General features: G+C 39.9%; 1 protein-coding gene across 1 annotated transcript in view; it reads right to left on the bottom strand.

The window, feature by feature from the left end:
- HYDIN (HYDIN axonemal central pair apparatus protein) overlaps positions 1 to 22546 on the bottom strand; it is a 329140-nt gene that overhangs the window by 233755 nt on the left and 72839 nt on the right. Inside the window, exons 6-7 of the mRNA XM_081108072.1 lie at positions 19864 to 20063; positions 10854 to 10978 (exon numbers count right to left, since the gene is read on the bottom strand). Coding sequence (XP_080964198.1) covers positions 10854 to 10978; positions 19864 to 20063 — 325 coding nt within the window. The remainder of the gene's footprint in view (positions 1 to 10853; positions 10979 to 19863; positions 20064 to 22546) is intronic.

Below are 22546 nucleotides of genomic sequence, written 5' to 3'. Positions count from 1 at the left end.
TGGTCTTTTTCCCCTCATTCTTCTTTGCTTCTCTCTGTAATTCAGTATGGGTAGTTTATATTGACCTGTATTCAGGCTCACTAATGCTGTCTTCTGTTGTATCAATTCTATTATTAAACTAACACAATTAATTCTTCATTTCCAACATTAAATTTTCAGCATAACATCGTTCTTATAACTTGACAAAGATAAAACAATGGGGCCAATATATAAACTGGTTACACTTCTGAATATCAATGTAAAATCCTAAATTAAAAAAATTATTAATCATAATTCATCAGCACATTATAAGAATGATACTGTGCAACCAAATGGAGTTTGTTTCAGGAATGCAAAGATGGCTCACTATTAAAATGTCTATTAACATGCAATAGATCTAGGGAGAAAAATTATATAATCTCCACTGATGCTGAAGAATCTAATAAAATTCAAAACATTTTTATTTTAATAACTCAATAAAATAAGAACTGACAGAATTAAAATATAGTATAAAGCCTCAGTAACTAACACAGTATGAAGATACAGACCAATGGTAGAATGGAATAAAAAGTCAAAACAGAGCCAGATATATATTGGAATGTATTATATTATAAAGACAGCATCTCCAATCATTGGCTTAATGATGAATTTTATTTTTAAAAAAGTGGTATTGGGATAACTTAGCAACCATATGAAACAACATCAGAATAAAAGCCAAATTAATAAAATATTTCAATGTTTAGTATGAAACCATAAAAGTATAGGAAACTTTTGATAACTGTAGAGGGAAAGTTTTCTAACTTTGACTCAAAATCAACGTTCCTCTAAAAAAAGATTAGAAAAGTGACTACATACAAATGACAAAAGAAATTTTGTATGACACAAATGTTCATACACAAAAGTAAAAGAAGAACTGGGTAAAATATTTGCAACTGTGTCTGAGACAAAGGTATTAAATCTCTAAATACATAAATAGCTCTTGGAAATCAACAAGAAAATCCAATAGAAGAATGGAATTGTGGAAAATGAAATACAAAGGTCCCCTATATGTATTAACAGATGCGCAACTTCGCTCACAATAAGAGAAATACAGAAGAGATGTATTTCTATACCATTTCCCCCATCAGACTGGCAAAACAAAACAAAAATTTGAGAACATAATTTGTTGTCAAGGCTAAGGGGAGCCCGCACTCTCACACACTGTTGGAGGAATGCATGATGGTACCATTCTTCATGGAGTCCATTTGGTGACACAGATCTAAATATCTAACAAAATTATAAAACTATGAATCCTCTGGCCCACTTTTAGGAATTTATCCTATGGATGAGTCAGAACAAGATCAATGGTATTCAATACAGCATTGTTCTTAATAACAATAGAGTGGAAATAGCCCAAGTATAGCCATCAGTAGAAGGCCAGTGAAATAATCTGTGCTACACCTGAAAGTGGAATGCTGTGCAGGTATGGAAAAGTGCACAGTGCTATGGAAAGATCTCCAGGACATATTAAGTAGAAAAAACAAGGTTCAGAACAATTGATACAGTATGTTGTTTTGTATAAGTGGGGAATATAAGTGTGCATTCATGCTTGCATCTATTTGTAAAAAACACTGGGAAGATATGCAAGAAACCAATAAAATAAGAGCGAGGTGGGATGAATGAGATAGGGTGGGAAATAACACCTTTCAACATATACTTTTAAATATATTGCTTTAATTTCTGAATATGTGAATACATTACTTACCCAATATTTTAATGTAAAAATGGATTATAGAGCCTCAGGAAAATTGTGAAGCTTCTAGATAGCACTAGTAATGAGAGAAGTATAAAATACCATTTCAAAACCATCCGAAAGAAATGCGCATAGCAAAATGTTGAGATATGTTAAACATAATGGTTGTTGATTATATCATGTCTGTACTTTTGTGGTCATTTGAAATAAAGGGGAGGGGGAAAGTAGGCTTACAGTTATTCATATGGAAACATATCTAATACAAGAATAAATAATAATACAAGAATAAATTCTATGTTTCACGTACTCAAAACTGTAAACCTACTTTTGCCCACCCTGTATTTCATTGGTTAAAAGGCCTGAGGAGGGGGCCGGAGTGGGGTAGAAGGAGTCAATGGGGGAGAAAAGGAGAACATCTGTAATACTTTCAACAATAAAGACAAATATTTTTAAAAATCCAAGAAAATATTCAAGGGTTTACTTATTTCACACAGATCTAGGGGATCAGAGAGACCAATGTCACCCATTGGAGTTGCTCACTGAAAAACTGTTCCTCCCCAGAAATACAGCAAGAGCAACTATATCCTTTTCAAGAATGAACCGATAATCATTTTTTTTCACCACTATCTTCCAAAAATCATCAGATCCACAAGGTATTGGAATACTTCGTTTTTATACCCACTTTCCTGAAGACAACCTTAGAAGGAGCCCCCATCCCCCAGCTACGTAGAAGAATGACGGGATGGAGGTGTGAGGCCTACAAGACTGGATAAGGTGGCTGTGCCTCAGTGCTTCTGTGTCCTTGAGTGCCTGTTCCCACAGTGTTTCTTTTTGGGTTTCTGGGGTTGAATAGTGCAGTTATTGTAGATGAGATTAGCCACCATCATTTACTCTGTCCTTGTAAAGGTATATTTTGTGGAAGGTCTCATTACCTCTTGCCAGTTCTGCCGCTATCAATCTAGTAGAAACAAATATGAACAAAACTAATTTTACCAAAAAAGGTGAAGCCAGCGATACACACAATACATTTCATACTGCGGTCTCAGTGCTTTCAGACAGCCGAGGATAGTTTTAAAAATAAATGAGTGGAGCCCCAGATTCTCGAGGGCAGCGATTTTCAACCTCTTTCGTCTCACGGCACACATAAACTAATTACCAAAATTCTGTGGCATTACAAAAAATATATATATTTTTTTGCTGATCTGACAAAAAAATAGATAGAATTTTGATTCATTCACACCAAATGGTTATTGTTGTGTTGGCTGCTGTCATTTTTTAAATGTGACAATCTAAGGGAAAAGAGGTCAGTGCCTATGACTGAGTAGTCAGGTAGTGCATGTTTTAAAAATTCTTGTGGCACATCAGTGTTGAAAATCGCTGCTCTAGAAAACTAACAAGTTGGTGGATGGAGTATTTCTCATTTCTTGGTCACAGCAGGGTCAAATTCACCAAATCAAGGGAATTGCTGAATCAAACTTCTTGGGAAGTGCTTTGAAAGGTTTAAGAAACAAATGAGGGAACTGGACTGAGCTCACCCAGCACACCGGTGGCAATGCCAAAATCAGCATTTGCAATCTGCATGGAAGGCAGTGTGGGGTTATAGAAAGGGCGCTGGTCTGAGATGGTGTCAAAGGCCTGGGTTCAAGTTCCAGCTTTACTTAGATACTACATGACCATTGAATGTCTCTGAGCCTCAGTTTACTGATCTCTACAATGAAGGGAGTTAAAGAGATGTCCTCTAATGTCCCTTTAAATACTATCACCGAATGACTTGAGAGTCTTTATGTCCTGTGTAATTTACAGACCGTTCATTCCACTTCCCTAAACAATTCCTAACTGTCTGTGTGTCCTAACTTCTGCTATTCCCTATCCTAAGCTATGGAATAAGAACCAAAGAAAAATCAAACTAGATTGAGTGATATTTTCATGGCCTCCAAGCCATGTTAAAACATTTGCTTCTTTTGCAATAACTATGTTTTGTTAGATTTCCAAAGTACAAAGCACACGTTTATAATAATCACATAATCGAAACAAAGTTCATGCAGGTAAGTCTGTAAAAGTAAATTCAGATATGTACTATTTAGCAGCTTCAACTGCAAGATATCAAATCATTTTCCCTTACTATTTTATATTTTGGTATTCCTTTATTGGCTTTTAGAAGGGAAAAAAAAAAGAATTTCTTTATGGTTCACTAGAGTAAAATATGTAAATGACCATAAAGCCGTCCTGTGAAGTACTAATATTATTATTGCGCATACATTTAATAATACATCATCACGCCTCTAGGGGAAAAGCCTGCTTGCCAACTCCTGAGTTGAAATATCTCCTCTTCAGTAAGAGACACAGTACCTTTTAAAATGCTGAGTAAGTGCATTAGCTCTAAGTCCTGATGATGCCAGCGCTTAATGTCACCTCTACAGTGACAGCAACCTCACTGGGCACTGATGAAAGCTGTGCTCCTACTTCTAGGGCTCATCCAAGCAGCCAAAGGTTCCATAAGAATGTCTCTTTCTAACGCCTGTCCTGAATACCCGTATCACCTTGAACTCTTAGGTTCAATGTCTCTCAATGCCCAGTTGAAAAAATGCAAAACTTAAGCAGTCAACTTAAGCCATCTCGTAATGGTCAAATAATCTTTTCACATCTCAGTTTTATTGAAATGATAGAACTAGTTCATTCATTGTTGTTTCGTTTTGTTTTATTTTGTTGTTGCCATTGTAGTCTTCCGTGTTTGTATTCTTAACCTTTTCTGGAGGATTTCTTTGTCAAAGGCAGAAAGTTGCTTCAGTTCTTTCTCAGTTTTAGACTATAATGAAAAGGTAACTAAATCATTTCTAGGGTAAAATCAATTGCCTAAACAAACTTGATCCCACTACAGAAGGGCAAACACCAGAAAGGAAGGAGCGTTCTGGTTCGGGAAAACGTTAAGGAATATCGTATTGGTCATTGGTGAAATTTAATACTCAATCTCCTTCATTGCTAGGACACTGGTCAAACGCTGGTTGTTGAAAAAGCAAACTCTCCTGGCTGCATTGAACCAAGAATATATCCAGCGGGGGACCAACAACTGAAGGGCAGAAACACAACTGTTTTAGAAATGTGGCCGGTCCGGTTTGGCTTAGTGGCTGAGCATTGACCTATGTATGGACTGAGAGGTCAGGGTTCGATTCCCAGTCAGGGCACAAGCACAGGCTGCGGGCTCCATCCCCCGTAGGGAGCGTGCAGAAGACAGCCAATCAATGATTCTCTCATTGATGTTTCTCTCTTCTCTCTCCCTCTCCCTTTCTCTCTGAAATCAATAAAAAAAAATATATTTTTTTAAAAATGTGATGGAGTACTTCCCCCTCAAGGAGTACCAAAGCTCCTCCTTCTGGAACACTGTTGGAGAAGGTGTGAAGAAAAGCCCAGGCTAAACTTCCCCCCTCAAATTAATCCCTATTTCAAACAGCTGCACAGTGTTCCATCGGATGCTTATTTAGGGAGATGAGAAGCCAATGATCATGGCAGCTTGGAGGAGCTGCCTGATTAATTGTGCTTAAGCAGTCATTATGGTTTTCACTAATGAAAGCCTGGTTATAGGTTCTGGTCATCAATAACCCGTAATAAAGATGAAAGCATATTCTTATCAGCTGTTTATTTCATGTAAGGAAAATTGCCACAAGATAGTTCACCTCTGTCTGCAATCTTTAGAAAATGACTTTATTCAGGAAACCAAGTTGACACCAGAACCTCAGGGTATGGAAATCAACTTCTCCACGGATGACTAACCTTTAATACACAAATATTCATTTTCTTTAGCGCAGGATGGTAATTGTAAATATGGTACCAATCCGAAGACTTACATAAAATCTAGACCGAGGGCCACTGGGAGAATGCAGCTCCATTTCAAAGTAAATGGATTATGGGAGTAAAAATGCAAATGTAGGAATATGAGAGGCTGGGGAGATGATCAGTATGGGGGGGAAGCTCACTGCATGGCAGTGAGAGTCTGGGTTCTAACTGTTCTTCTGACTGGTTATGTGACCTTGGGAAGGCCGCTTATTTTCTTAGGAAAATGGCTTGGAAAAAGTTTACCAAAAATTATACCAGAACAAAATAGAAAATCTTAGATCTATGTCTACTGAGAAATTGAATACTTTTTTAAGAGCTTTAAGTCAAATAGCTTGAGTAATGAATTTTTCAATCATTTAAGGAAGAAAGAACAAGAATCTTAAAAGATTCTTTTTAGAGAATAAAAAGGGAGAATAATTCCCAACTCGTTTTATGAGACCAGTTGGCTTTTTAAGGCCAAAGACAAGGGCATTATATTAATAGAAAATGATGGGCTAATCTTTCTTATGAATTTGGATGCTAAGCTCTCAAACAAATTATCAGCAGATCTAACCCAGTGGTTAACTAAGACAATAACATTTAAAATTTGGGTTTATCCCAGAATATTGCACGGATTTAGCATTTGAAAACCAATCACTGCGTTTGAAGAATAAAGGTGAAATAATATGTAATAATCTCAACGTATACAGAAGTAATTGATGGAATTCAACACCCATTTAAGATGAAAAGAAACCTAGAAATAGAAAATTTTCTTTAACTAATAGAGAGTATACACTAAAGATATCATATTAAATGATGACACTCTGACACTTCCCCTCTGAGATTGAGAACAAGAGAAGGACGTTAATTATCATCATTTCCATTGAACATGGTACTAAAAGCCTAGCCTGTGCAAGACACAATAAGAAATAGAAGGTGTAACTATTGAAAAAGAATTAGCCGAAACTGGTTTGGCTCAGTGGATAGAGCGTCGGCCTGCGGACTGAAAGGTCCCAGGTTCGATTCCGGTCAGGGGCATGTACCTGGGTTGTGGGCACATCCCCAGTGGATGTGCAGGAGGCAGCTGATCGATGTTTCTCTCTCATCGATGTTTCTAACTCTCTATCCCTCTCTCTTCCTCTCTGTAAAAAATCAATAAAAATACATTAAAAAAAAAGAATTAAACTATCATCTTCAGATGACCTGATTATATATATGCAAAATGTAAGATCATCTACAGATAAATTATGAGCTAATAAGTTAATTTATCAAGGCCTATAGATAAAAGATCAACACACAAAATTTAACTCTATTTTGATATACCCACAAAAGTTTAGAAAATAGAATTAGAAAAAAATACCACACTAGCCATAAAAGAAAAAAAATGAATACATAAAAGACTATAATGCAATGACAAAAGGACAAACCATCCATAAAAGAATAAGTAAAAATCTTGAACAAACACCTTAAAATAGAAGACATAAAAATAGTCAAAAATGCATGAGAAGATACTCAACATTATTAGTCATTGGGGAAATGGCAATTTAAAACAAAATAGATACCACTTCACATTCACTAGGATGACTAAAATTAAAAGACTAACAATGACCAAGAGTTGATGAGGATGGGGAATGTCTGGAATCCTCATATATTGCTGGTGGAAATATAAAATGCTTCAACTATTTCAGAAAACTTGAAGTTTTTTAAATAAATTTAGGCATATAAACTATCTTACAATCCAGCAATTCTACTCCTAAGTATTTACCTGAAAAATAAAAGTATATATGTGCATGCGCGCGTGCGCGCGCACACACACACACACACACACACACACACACACACGTTGTAGAAAAGTGGTTATTAAAGCTTTAATCATAGTAGCCCAAAACTTCAAACACTCCAAAGTTACATTAATAGGAGAATGGATAAGCTATGTATGAGCATACAGTGGAATACTGCTCAGGAGTAAAAAGGGAATTACTGATACACACAACAACATGAAAAGAATCACAAAAACATTATATTGAGTGAAAGACATAAAAAAAGTATATATTGTATCAGTACGTTGATTTGAATTCCAAGAACAAGCAAAACTAATGTAGGATAATAGAAATCTAAGATGGGGATGAAGGAATTAACTGGAAAAGACATAAAGGAACTTTCTGAGATAATAGATGTTCTATATATTGAATGGGGTGGTAGTTACACAGGTATTTACACTTGTCAAAACTCATTGAACTGTACAATTAAAATCTGTGCATCTAAATTATATGTACTATAATTAAAATGTAATTAAAATCACTTACACCGATATGAAAAACCAATGAATATATGACTAAATCTAGCCATAAGGTTCAAAACTTCTACTCAGAAAACTACTGCTGAAATTAAAGTCTAACCACACAGAGGGATAAACCATGTTTATATAATATGATGATATATAGAGAGGATTATAAAGTAGTGGGAAAGAATGAACTACTCTATAAATAACACTGAACAATGTGAAAAAGACAAATTAGAGTCAGTTTTAGGTATTAAATTAAACTGGAGATTGAAATAACTAAAATACTCAATAAACTATCTTTTAAACGACTTTGAAAATAAGAACATCAAAGTGAAGGGAAGAATCACAGGAAGTGATGTGGTGCCAACGCTGTCTTTTGCCCTAAAGCCTGTTGTTAACCCTTGAACTCCTGCTTTAACTATTGCTTTGTATTCCTAGGACAGGCCATAAAGTCTAGGGCCCACCCAAAGTGGAAATGCTAAATTCAAAATTTACAAAACACAGCAGCAGAAGATAGGCCAATTGAGAACACACTACCCCAAATTATGGCAACTTGGCAGGTGCAGGAAGGATTTTTATTTTTTTACTTTCCCCTGAAGCAAGCAGGTCATAAGACCTTCATTGGAGAGGTGCCCGCCTAGACGTGGATGACAGAAGCATCCTTATCTGCAAAGACAGAGGGACACTGAGAGGAAGCTGAGCAAACAGGCCTTACTGTTTCCCCAAGTTTACTACACGCAGCTCATACCCTTTTTTGTCCTATCACATTTTCCCAACTGACCACTCCTCATCAAACCTAGCATAAAAACACTCGGTTTATCCACTTCTTCCAGTCTTCATTTCCTTCTGAAGGCTCCCGTGTCACATAAGAATTACATTAATTTGTATGCTTTTCTCCTGATAATCTGTTTTTTTTTTTTTTGTTACAGGGGCCCAGCTAAAAGCCTAGAAGGGTACAGGGAAAAGATAATTCCCCTCCCTACAGATAACATGCTTGAAAATCATCAGAAACAATAAGCAGCAAATGAAATAAATTATAAATAAATAAACAGACAATATATTTGAATTATCAGATACAAAATATAAATAAGTTTAATATATTTTAAAAATAAAAGGAAAACTTGAAAAATAAGAGTAGAGAGCACTTTGATTTAAAGAAGAATCAAAATTTCAGAAATGAAAATAATTATAATTGAAAAATTGAAACTCAGTAGACTTCACTGAAGAGTAAATTATTGAATAGGTAAGAAGTATCCAGAGATGTCTACAGAGACAAAGAAATAGAAAACATAAAAGAGGTTAAAAGGAATAAATAACAGAGTAATAATAGATTAAGTAATAGAACAAAGAGTAACCAATTAAAATTTCAGAACAAGATAATAGAATGGAGAAGAGCTAGTAATGCATATGGGGGGGCGGGCGGGAGAGGGGAGAAACATGGTCCCCACCTCACACATACACAAAAATGAAATCAAAGATCAATCACTAACTTAAACCTAGAAGCTAAAACTAATACCCTCCTAAAAGTAAACACAGGAGAATCCGTTCATGATCTTGGAGAAGGCAAAGATTTCTTAGCAAGAAGGCAAAAAGCATTAATCCTAAAAGAAAAAAACTGATAATGTGGATTTCATCAAAATGAAAAATGTCTGCTCATTAAGAAATACCATTAAGGAAATGAAAAGGCAAGCTACAGTCTGAAAGAAAATATTAACAATACATATATCTGGCAAATGACTAGTATTCAGACTATAAAGTTATAAAGTACTCTTAAAGTTAATAATAAAAACATATGAATGGCTAGTAAGCACATGAAAATGGGCTCAATGTCATTAATCATTAGAGAAATGAAAATTAAAACCCTAGAAGACATCCCTTTGTGCCACGAGTATATCTAAAATGAACAATACAACACCAGGTGTTGGCAAGGCTGTGAAGCAACTGGAACCCACTCTTTGCTGGTGGGAGTGTAAAATGGCAGGACTACTTTGGAAAAAATCAATGTCCCTGATGTGGTATAAGCTGTGCGTTTAACCTTCCTCTGTTGGGTGACATGGGCCCAAACTTCTTTGCTTAAGCTGGATCAGGTCAGGGTTCTCTTGCCAGCGGCCAGTGAACTATGGCCAACACTAACCGATAAGAAATACAGACTGTGCCCCTGGTTATGTGCAGTTTTAATGCTGGGCAATGTAGAGCCAGAACCACTTAGCCGCGAGTGCTTATGCAACGGCTTGAATTGTCCTGCTCAGCTCCGCATCCACAAAGCCAGCAGCTCTGAGCTGTGACCTCAGTGTCTTCTGGTGCTCTTTACTGGCTGTACGCTCTGTTTTCTCCCACAGCGAACGCCCTCCTGACGCAGACAATCTGGATCACTCCACGTGAACGGTTCAAAAAGAAATGTGGAGGAAATGAGGATAGGAAGTAATAGATGGGAACGGTAAAATATTAATTTGAAAACCAACTTTGGATACTTGCATATTGTACATGCAGTCTACATGACCATCAATTAAATGAATAATTTCCATCATTAGGCAGGGTATGGCCTTCAAGAAACTGCTGTGGCAATAGTCGCCGCCTCATACTGTATTTAAGAAAGAAGTAAGATATTTGCACATTCTAAGGATTACAGTAACTGCATCTTACACAGACTAGTGAACACACAAAAGACCATCTGAACTGGGATTTATATTTTCAAAATGTCAGACAAACGCAGCAACAAATCAAATGGAAAACACATGGGGGTATGAAGTTATCTTCAAGTTCCATTTACATATAAATAACCGCAACCTACTAAGGTGACATCTGGGTGTAGGTTCCCTCCTGAGCCCTGTATTTCTCAGGCTTGTAAACGTTGGAGAAGCCAGTCAGGTGGGGTTTATATCTGCCTCAACATTATTTCTGTTGGAGGCATTTATTCTTTTGTTCTTTACCTGGCGGATCTTAGCTTACTCTCAAGCAGCCAAAATAACCATTCCCTGCTTTGCGTCCTTGTGTTTTCCATCTGACCTTTCTTAACGGGCGGAACTTTTAAATAAGGAGAATGCATACCTGTGTCGTAATACACAATCAGCCGTTTGCTGTGATTGCCCACAGCCTGTGGCTCAAAATCCACTTCCAATTGCATGGACTCTCCCACGGTAAGAGTGCCAACAGAGGGCTCCACCGAGAACGGCCTGCAACACACGAGACACCATCAGCATACGTTCCTGACTGTGAGGGGAGAAGGTATAAGATCTAGATCTGTAGATGGTCTAGTCCCGACACTGTAACTCAGGGCTGGTGAAGTAGACTTTTCCCCCTAATGTGAAAGGTCTGTAGTTTTAATGTTAAAATAACGGCAATAGATCAGCAAGTTTAAGAGAAAATTAAATGACGCGATAATATCCTTGTTTGTGTCCTTGCCATTCGGCAATCCCTTTAACATTCACCGAGTGATTCGGTAAGGGACAGATTTACAACATGGATGCAAATCATGTAATCTGCAAAAGAACAGTACCTTCGAAGGGATACAAATCAAGTTTTGTGAGAGTTCAGAGAAAAAAGGGCTTCATAATGGAAAAAAAAAATACCAGAGTCCCCAACAGAAAGTGATGACTCAATCACAGAAGGTTCATCTGAGGGCAGTTTAACAAGGGATCTATCTACTGAAGGGGCCCAGGAGGAGGGCTGGAGGGAAACTACAAGAGACCACTCCATCATCCAAGGTTATTAACTGTAGAGCTGTTACCCCCTCTAGGCCCAAAGAGCCAAGGAGAAAGATTGGTTTTTAAAACCCACAAGAGTCCTGAGAGAACGCTACCTTATGAGGAGCAAAGAGCTTTAGTCAAGAGAGACAGCCAGCCCCCTTCAGAGGGAAGACACCAGGAGGAGAAGTGTCCTGCCCTCACATCCTGCTGTCTGATTGCCTGCCGGGCTCCCAATGCCTGAACCAACCAGAGGCCAGCGGCCGGGAGCCCGCTGACCTGTGCCATACAGGCCAGCCTCCTGGGCGAGGGCAAGCTGGGGAAGGAAGGGTGAAAAGCATTGGAAAAGGCAGACGGGGACAAGTTCGGTGTCTTCAAAATAGAATTTGGGCACGTAGACACTACGGGAGGTAGGGGGGATTTGGAAGCCGTTTCGTCTAATTGCCCTGGAAGGGAGTAGTAAGCGAGAAGCTGGATCTGATCATGAAGTGCCTTAAATAATTTACAGAGTTCTTCCTCCCAAATCGGAAACCCAGTCCACTTCATTATTTTCACGCTCCATTTCACTTCTTCCAATTGCTAGCTTTTCAAAGTGATGCATTGTGCAACGTCTGGCAGGCTAAGCTATTTCTGATTAGTTACTTATATCACAACAGACCCTGAAATCCTCCCTTAGATAATGAGCTTAATTTCAGAACACCTAAGCTTTCTCTATGAGGTGCAGAGCTTATGGCCAAGGCCGCACCGGGTGGTACCTGAGATTATTACTGCGGGACCTGTGGTGCTTCCTCCCACAGGCAATTGTTTATTTTCTCTGATGTTCTCCTGTCTTTACTTTTCCTCTTTGATATTAGTCCTTTTCCCATTCCTGCAGCACCAATCCCCAATAAACCCCAGACATTGCTGCACAGGCACGATGGTGCAGTGGTTATTGGCCTGGAGTCAATGGAGTAAGTTCAAAACCCAGCTCTGCCATGACCTTGGGCAAGTCATTGAACCTTCAGTTTCCTCACCTATAAAATGAAGGTAATGACAGCACCGACTTCACAGGACCCTAGTGAGGAATAAAGGAGTTGACGTGAGTAACGTGCTTAGAATAATGCCTGGCACGTGGGGAGTGCTAAAAAAAAGTGTGTGTCATTATTTTTGTCGTTGCTATTGTTATTTTCACCCCCCTCCCTGGCAGCCCCTCAATGGAAGATGAGTCTGGGGATGATCCCGGGTATTTAGATGAGTTCAAATTTTTATAATTCTCCTCTCAATGCTTTACACGGCTCTAGAGATTTCATAAAGAACACACACAGGTCATAGCACATCAACCTCTTGTTCAAACACCTCAGTGGGCCTCCCAACCTATGCCATAAAGTTCAAAGTCCTAGGCAGTTGAGGTCCCACACAATCTGTTCCCCAGCAGTTTTTGCATTCTCATTAAACACAGACATCTGTCCAAATGTCCCCTACACCTGTCACATTCCAAGTCAGGTTGGGTGGGATGGCATGGGGGGACTTTAGTCTCTTCACCCATAACCTCCCCTGGCACTGCCACCTCCTCTCCCTTCCAGCCAGACTGTGCCCCCTGCACAGACAAACCCCACGCCTTCCAAAGCCACTCATCACAGCCCGGACTCAACATCGCTTCTTATATAGAATCTTCCCCAATTCTCCCTCTTGCCAATAATGTCTCCTTCTTCTCAGAGGCTATAATTTACTTTTTTTTTTTTTTACTTCTTACTTCAGTTCACCTTGTACTATACTGACTTTTCATACCTGCTTCTCTCAAAAGCTAGAGACTCTCGAGATGAAAGGAAAGGAAAAGCAAACAAAGCTTCTATGCTGGGTACTACACCGGCACTCTACATATGTTAGTTAATTCCCCCAATCCTCAGAAACACCTTGAGAAAGTAGGTATTGTTATTTGCATTTTAGACATGAGAAAACAGATGCTCCAAAAAGGCAGGCAACTGTCCCAGAGTTACCCAGCGAGGCGGTGGTGGAGGTTGAATGGACCACGCCTTCAAGTTCAGGTTCTTCCTGTTTACCCAAGCCACCTTGTTAGACTCTCTCTTGGTGTCTCTCGCCACTCCAGGCACAGTTCTTTATTCACAGGAGCCTCTCGCAGAGGCTGTCAGACGCAATTACAACCCACTCTTAGAGGGAAATAAAAATATCTGCAATCATACATTAGTGATTATCACATCCTAGTGGAAGGAACGGAAGCGGAGTAGACTTTCAGTATCTCACGAATTTCGGCTTCATGTGGGACGAAGTTGAGTCTCACAGTCTCAAAAGTTCCTTCCTCCCTTACGGCCCCAGTAAGAATCTAAAATGTTGAGAACTGGCCCCCGCTTCCTGGTTAGGGAACAATGTAATCTACTGTAATGTTTTCCCCTGTCTTTGTCTCCCTAGTTCCTAATGTTTTTCTTCCTGCCCTGAAATGAAATTGCTTTCATTTTCTTTTCAAATATTTCTTGGTAGCAAAAGAACACTTTTGAAATGACTCGGGTAGTGTTACATTGCAGAGCCTAAGCCAATTTTCTGTGAAAAACAAAAGTGACCCTTCTCTAGAACTCCAGTAATCCAAGTTCCATAGAGAGGTAACAGATACTTTGCTGTTGTGCTAATGGTTGGGCTTGTATTACACTAAATGTCTTCAGGACCTAGGCAATCGCCTGGGATCGCCATAGCTACTTAGAGCTGCCTAAGCACTCTCAGTAAATCAGACAGTAACTGGGTAGAGTGTGTTAAGTTCCGGTGCTTAAGCCTTGTCTCTAGCTTAATTTTTTTACTTCGTTTTACTAAAAGCAGACAGGCTGAACAGGCTAGAATCTATCAAGAGCATATCGGAAAATGCTCTTACAAAGAGCTAAAAGCACTGCTCCTCCGGGCATAAGACTGGCTTTCCCTACTAAAGTGTTCGGTTTTGATATCACATCCTCATTAATCCCAAATACTTGATGAGGGAGGGAACTTGGGTTTGTGAAAAAATCATGAACCACAGGAAAGATTTTAAGGGACTTTGAAAGATTTTTGTTCAAAGTCTTAAGAACTAAAACTATTCCATCCAAATGACTCAATGCTTTAGCAGAAAACTAAATATTGGCTCTATTTTATTAAATATTGAATAAAATATTAGTACTTTTTCTTCAGATAAGCTTTTTATTAACTGATTCCTAACTTGAGGTTTTAGATTTTGAAATTGCTTCTTAATCTTTTCTATTTCACCTTCCAAGATTAATCCGACTTGAATCATCCAAGTCATTCTGGCACCTCCTAGAGTGTTAGGTCAAATCTGTAATAAAGTTGAAGAGTAATTGTTTATGTTCTTTGCATATTTTATAGCAAGTGCAGCTCCTTATATTAGTATAAAGAACCTTGTGCTTATTGTATAATGCTTGGAGCCTATTGTAGCTTTGCCTTTGTGCTAGCCTGTAAACATTTATTGAGCACTTGTTTACTTTAGATACTTCGTTAAATGCTGGGGACACAAATGAAGTTAAATACAACCCTTGCATTTGAGAAGCTCATATTCTAACGGCAGCAACAGACCTATAAAGTTACTTTTCTTTTTTGTAATTTATATGAATTTAACCATTTGTGAACATAAACATTAATTGAATCATTATTTCAATGAAAAGAATATGATGTTTTTTTAAAACTACTTCCTGTGAGATATTATTTCTAACTGTATATTGGCTCTAAAAGTAGTAAAGACCAACAAGAGATGCTGGGTTTTTGACTGACTCCAAATTCTCAAACCATATCCACTGCTCTGCCATGTCTATTGACAACCATATTAACCGAAATCGTGGTCCCCTGCCCAGTCGGGCAGCAGTCACCTGTGTGCTTTTCAGAATGGACACCTGCCAGGGGATCTCCCAGAGATTCTGATTCAACACGAAGTGACCACAAATCCAGCCGCGACCCTTTGCATTGTAACCCTCGGGGTTCTCAGCTGTAAACAACAGAAACCAACTCTGACTAACAAGCAGAAAAGAGATTTATTGGAAGGATTTGAAGTTGCTCACAGAATTGACAGCATGGTTGGAAAATGTGCATTTTGTGGAACGAACCTAAAACTATTATTTTATGCAAAGTCTAAGCAGGAAAACAAAAATATTTGCAGGCAGGGAATTTAATTGAGAGTCTCGGTTACACCGAAGATGGGAATGATGAGAAGCCCAATTAAAGACAGCGAGATAACTCAGGGATTAGTAACAACAGCCACTTCCACCCGGGCTGGAGACAAAAGATGAGGAGGAAGTATGACCAGGCCCTGGGGGCCTGGCAGAAGGTAGAACCCATGGTGGGCTTGTCTGAAGGGCTAGAATCACAGGGGAAATACATTTGCTTGCTGGGGACTCTGCTGAAGTTAGAGAGGGAGGAGGAGATATACCCTGGCTTCTTCCTACCGTCTAATCTCCTTCTAGTGCCCCCAGTTGGTCAAACCCAGCGGGTACCCAGCTGACTCAGGAGGCTAGAGGGACTAACACAGCCTGAAGGTGACACTGAGTATTGTAGGGAAAGGGTGAGGAATGGATTTGCGGGTACAGAAGCCCAGAACTGCGTCATGTCTATTTTAATCCAGGCTTTGCTATTATAACTTGCTGGGGGAGTTTCGATAAATCATTTATTTCCCTTCTCAGACCTTCCTTCCTTTATCTGTACAATGGGAATGTTGGACTATAGTTTCTAATGTCTTTATGATTCCCAGCTAGTCCTTAAGTTGGCTAACCATTTTACCTTAGAGGTGTTTCTATATTAGGGGAAGGTGATTCACGTTCATAGTGACGGATACACATGCTTGAGATATCTTCCTGCACTTCACACTATTCAATCTGCGGAGTGATTTTTGTTTCACTTTACGGAAATGCAATATGTAATGAAACTGTCATGTATGCAGAGCTGTGAAGATTCCGCCAAACAGCCCAGGAGGATGCGCTGCCTGCACTTGTTTGCCCACCTGAGCTGGCTTCTCTTTTCTAATGGAAGAATACCAACGTAACGGAAGTGGTAACGTGTACCGCAGATGGCGGTTGTGGGAGGCCTTTTATTACATTTTTAAAAACTGGTTCTTTCTAAGTCACGGTGAGCCAGCTGAACAACCGGCTTCCTTCTCCTTCAATCAAAAGAGGCGAGTCCCGCCCGGAGATGGCAGGCTCAGGCTGTATAGGCGCTACGGACAATGTCAGGAGACACCGAGTGTCACAAGAACTCTTCCTTTGCCTTTGACGGTGCATTTATCTGAAGTAGATCGGGGTCCTGCTTCCACCTAGGATGCAGAAAGCTAGAAAGAGGGTCTCTCCTACTCTAACGATGAAAAAAAAACAAAACAAAAAAAACCCCACGATAAACAGCAAAATCCCAAGTTTTCTTGAACCATTCAGAGCACTGGGGTTGCAGGACAAACAAGTGGCAGGAAATCTAAAAATGGACAGTCTTCAGCCCCCAAGGGAGATGGGCGCCTGCAGACTGTGTCACCTGTGAGAAGCAGAAGAAGCAGTGAGAGAGGACGGAGCAGAAGAAACATTTGAAGAGATCGTGGCTGAGATCCTCCAAACATAAAAAAAGATCCAGGAAGCTCAGAGAACCCCGTGCAAGATTGAAACTAAAACTAAACAAAAGCAAAATAAATAATTTCTTAAAAATAAAACACAAAACCCACACCTGGACGCATCATATTCAAAGTGCTAAAAGAAAACAAATATAGGGGTAGGCAAAAGTAGGTTTACAGTTGTGTGTACACAAAACACAGTTTATTCTCACATTATTAATTATTTATAAATTATTGGACTATGAATTTGTATCACACCTGTAAACCTACTTTTGCCCACCTGTATAAGAAAAAAATCTTGAAGGCAGCCCAAGAAAAAGACATCGAGGAAAAAGACAAGGGTTATAAGCAGACTTCTCATGAGAAAAATATAAGCCAATAGACCATAAAGTGACATCTCTAAAGTACTAAATAAAATATGTGTATCTATTACTGTCAATTCAGAGTTCCATAATGCAGAGAAAATGCCTATCAAAAATGAAGGCAAAATACCTTTCATTAAATAGATAAAGGCTGAGAGAATTTCCAGTAGACCTATGCTGCAAAGAAATACTAAAAATAGTGTATCCGCGAGGAGACATACAATACCAGACAGAAACTCAGATCTACGTGAAATGGTTCAGAGACAGTGATGCTCCTGGAACACGTGGAAGAATAAACACAGATCCCTTCCCAGGGGATGTGCCTTCAACCTGCATTACGGCAGCCCTGCTACCTACAATGCAGCAGACTGAGCAAGTTGAAAACTCTTCTACAAGGAATACCTAGAAAGACTGGATAAAATAGAACTACATAAATGTGTGGCTGAGCACGCAAACAATTCAGGCAAAGCCACAAGATTCAAAAACGAAGGAGAAACTGAGAACTAAATCGTAGGCCACTGAGCTAATGCTGGGTCTGCCCTGGGTTCCCAGCGACCTGGAAGCCTGGGCTTTAACAGCCCGCCTTGAGAGGGTCAAGTCAGGGCACGTATAACAAAACCCCCATATAGAACCGGGAAACTTGCCCTAACCAGTTTGGCTCAGTGGATAGAGCACCGGCCTGCGGACTGAAGGGTCCCAGGTTCGATTCCAGTCAAGGGCATGTACCTTGGTTGCGGGCACATCCCCAGTGGGGGGTGTGCAGGAGGCAGCTGGTCGATGTTTCTCTCTCATTGATGTTTCTAACTCTCTATCCCTCTCCCTTCCTCTCTGTAAAAAACCAATAAAATATTTAAAAAAAAAAATAGAACCGGGAAACTTGAAGGGCTGCCAAACCATTCTCCATTAGCACAAGGGAAAATGTCTGTCTTGGTTTTGAGAGGAAGGAACAAAACTTATCTAGGGATTCATAACTTTGGACATGTGTCCTATGCAGGTTTGGGGTTTGGATTTATTCTCTCAGTCCACGAACCCCCAAGTCAAATAATCAGCAAATAATCACCAAGAGTCTATGCAATCTAACCTTTATGAACCAGGCAGAAGCAAATGCTAATCCTTTCTCAAGAGATGTATCCTTAAACCAGCAAAGGATTCCACAGATAAAGCCCTTCAGAAAATGGGCTCACAGTCCAGATCAATATACACACTTTTTTAAGTCATAGAAAAGAACTTGACCCTCTGTTTCCTATCCTCCCAAGCTGGTCCCTCTTGTCATGGTCTTGCTGATCAGACGCCGTTTTGAAGTTTCATAACAATTGTTCTTTCCCATCTTATAAGAGAGCTCTTTGCAGGCAAGGATTGTCTCATTGTCCTTCATATTGTCCCATGGTGTCTACTACCCTGTAGCGACTTCTCAAATTATCAGACGAAACGCTAACTCCTTCCGCTTACTAGCTATGTGCTCTTGCGCAAGTTATACAACCTCTCTACTGCTCTGTTTCCTCATCGTCAAAGCCTGCAGAGCAGGTTGAGTTTCTCTCACACATCTCATCACTCTGAACTCTCCTTCTGCCTCCCTCTTCTATTTTAAAGACCCTTGTGATTACACTGGCCCATCCTGATAATCCAGGATAACTTCCCCATTTTAAGGTCAGCTGATTAGCAACCTTAATGACATCTGCAACCCTAAACCCCCTTTGACATATCACATTATACACTCACAGGTTCTGGGATTCGAATATGGGCATATTTGAGGAACCATTATTCTGCCCACTACACTAGCCATTGCTCATTTGAAGAAACAATCAGAAGAAACAAACACTTAGTATATTCCACTTGCTGTGTATCAGCAATTAACACTTATTAATTCATTTATTCCTCACAACAACCCTATTAGGCGGCTACTATGCTTTTTCCTATTTTTCAGAGGAGAAAACTGAGCACCGTGATCCAAGGAATAGGGGTGGCCCCTAGGAAGTGGAAAAGGCAAAGAAATGGATCCTCCCCTCAAGCCTTCAGATAAGAACACAGCCCTGCTGGCCCCTTTGATGTAGCCCTGTGAGGCTTCTCACCGTCTAATGCCAGAGAATAACTTTGTGTGGTTTTAAGCCTTTAAGTTGGTGGTAATTTGTGATAATAGCAGTAGAAAAATAGTACAGCCAGTTATCAAATTCTTAGATAAAACAAACGTTTATTCATAGATTCCCACGGACCATTCTCCATGCTACGTAGAGAGACTCTCATCCAGCATTTCAGAAAACCCTCCAAACCCAAACAGGTAACCTTGAAATTTGGATTCCTTTGGGGATGAAGAGGAAGTCTGCCCCACACCCGTGAGATCTCCCAGCCTGGCAACTCGAGACTGTAACAAGCAATTCCAACCCCAACTGCTATTCTAGCCAATGACCTATGCTGACTGGATGTGGCTATCATGGATCAAAAACAAGAGGCACAGGAATGCATACCTGTACGTTGTGATGTGAAACACGGCGTCTCTGTTGCCAATGTTCCGGACCAGCAGAATCTTCTGAGTCCTGTATTTGACAGGGCAAGTGGAAAAATTCAGCATGTCAGGAAAATCCAGGATGGCTCGAGCGCCTCTGGCTTTGATGGGTACGATGAACTTTTCTCTTTCAGTCACACAGGTCAACATATGGGCGTAATCCTACAGGAGAAGGTACAATCATTATCTGTGGACACAGCAACATGATCAAGATAACTGGGCAAGAAATATGGCCATATGCCAGGCATCTAGCAAAAAAAATTAATATATTCTATGAAACTGTCTCAAGACAATTATAGTTGTACATTCATTGAGATACTCTTTTCTGACAGAGAGAGCAGTTCAAGTGTTAAAGCCTACAAGCTAACAGAAAGCTTATGTTTCTTGTTTCCCAGATGTGAGGGAGGGAGGGTGGGGGATGGCACCCTTGTGTTTCGATCAGAGGAGGTTCACACCAGTTCCCTCACATCCTCCTTCTAACCATGCCGAGTCAGCCTTCTAACATGTGTTAAATTGATAGCCCCAGTTGGTTTCTAGATGGTAATGCCAGGCTTGAAAATTATGTTACCCAGACATAGGGGAAGCACAAATTACATGAAGCATATTTGACTCTAGAAAACCCCACTGAAGTCAACAATGAAACAGCCTTGTCTGATTACATCAGGATCCTAAAGAGGTGAGTGCTGTTTTTCATTGTTTCTTAGGCGATCAAACCTAGCAGGCAAAGGTTTTGTTGGGAATCAGAAACTGGAAAGCTCCTGGCAGGTGTGGAGACCGAACATTAACTGAGACTTTGAGAGAAAGAACAGAAGCTGCCGCTGAACCCAGGATAAGAGGCGATCCACAGTAATTCGTCCTCTCGTATTCTATATTTACATATTCTCTGCCTCGCTCTGAAGAAACTGGGAACAGTTAGGAAGCCAACTGAGATATTCACAAGGATGTTTTCAACCCTCTTCGTATGTCCAAATGAGGAAGACTTGAAGTTTGGTTGGAATTATACAGGGGTGGGCAAAAAAGTATGTTTGAATTCAACGACCTCAGGAGGCCGTGGGGCTAACCCTGCAGGTCACTGAAATTTCAGGTTTCTTTACTGATTTTCCTGTTTTAAAAAATATGTTTTTATTGATTTTAGAGAGAGAGGATGGGAGAGGGATAGAGAGATAGAAACATCAATGAGAGAGAAACATCAATCAGCTGCCTCCCGCACACCCCCTCCTGGAATTGAGCCCCAAACAAGGCATGTGATCTGACCAGGAATCTAACCATGACCTCTTGGTTTATGGGTCAACGCCTAACCATTGAGCAACACTGGCCGGGCAGTTCACTGATATTCAAAGACTACAAGAATGTGTAAACAATGAAGGCCGGCAACTGGAGCACTTACTAGATTGTACCTAAGTGCACTGTGCCATTGTGATATTCTTTTGCGTTAATAAAGCCATTATAATAATCATAACCTGCACGTCTTTTTGCCATATAAACTGTAAACCTACTTTTGCCCACCACTGTGTATTTTTTTTCATAATCAATTCATGCACTCATAAAAGATTATGAAGAGATTCTTTCAACAGCTCCTCGATAATGTATTCCAGTCCCTAGAGTTCTACATTTAATATGACTACATTAGATTATGTAATATACAATTTATATTACTGTGCTGGCCTAAAATTAATTCCAGTGTTACGACAAGGGAGGCTTCGTTAGACTGCGAGCTAAGCAATTACTTCAGCTGATGGACTCCCTTCCACTGTGCTTAGCGGCAGAGCAGTGAGCTCTGGCCCCTCTACTACAGGAGACTCAGCCGTAATTTACTTTATATCCTAAAATTTTATCCCATGTGCTCTCCAGATGAAACGTCCAAACCACTTTTTGTCTATTAGCCTTCCTTCCAACGTGCCTTTCCTCTTAACTTTGAAACACCAGCAGTAGGATATGAAATTGGCAGATGTGGCTTTCTGAGAAGTGAAAAGAATGAACCTTGAGTTTATATTAGCTCTGTGAGAGAGAGCAAACATGGCAATAATTCTGTCCTTTAAATGCTCAGGCAACGGCCTCTCAAGGCTGAATTCAAGGTTGGGCATAGCCAGTGTAGTTAAGCCCTGGCTATCCTCTTTCTGCCTTTTCCCCACTCCTAAACTATTGTTTTTAGGTGTGTTTATGGTATTGTGGCTATGTTAACTTTTTAAAGGTCCTGATCTTTTAGAAACAGACAATGAAGTATTTACAGATGAAATAATATGATGTATGGGGCTGGTTTCAAATCTTCTGGGGCAGGGAACAGGATCGATGAAGTAAGATTGGTCACGCACTCATAACCTGAAAATCTGAGGGAAGACAGTTCACTCTACCTACTGTTCTCTCTACTTGTACAAATGAGTGAAAGCTTCTATAACAAAAAATTTTTTAACCAGAGGCCCAGTGCACGAATTCGTGCACGGGTGGGGGGTCTGGATTGGGTTGGAGGGGGCCGATCATGGGCTGGGCCAGCTGAGGGGAAGGGCCACAGGCAGTTGGCCAGCTGGCCCCGGCGCCTGGTCAAACTGCTGGTTGAACTCCTGGTCGAGGGGGCAATTTGCATATTAGCCTTTTATTATATAGGACACTTTCAGATGGCTCCCTGACCTACACTGTGTGATTCCTAA

Source organism: Myotis nattereri, assembly GCF_964212035.1.
Source record: "Myotis nattereri genome assembly, chromosome: 15".
NCBI lineage: Eukaryota > Metazoa > Chordata > Mammalia > Chiroptera > Vespertilionidae > Myotis > Myotis nattereri.
Note: the sequence above shows the minus strand (reverse complement) of the source record. Positions and strands in the feature narration are given on the sequence as shown.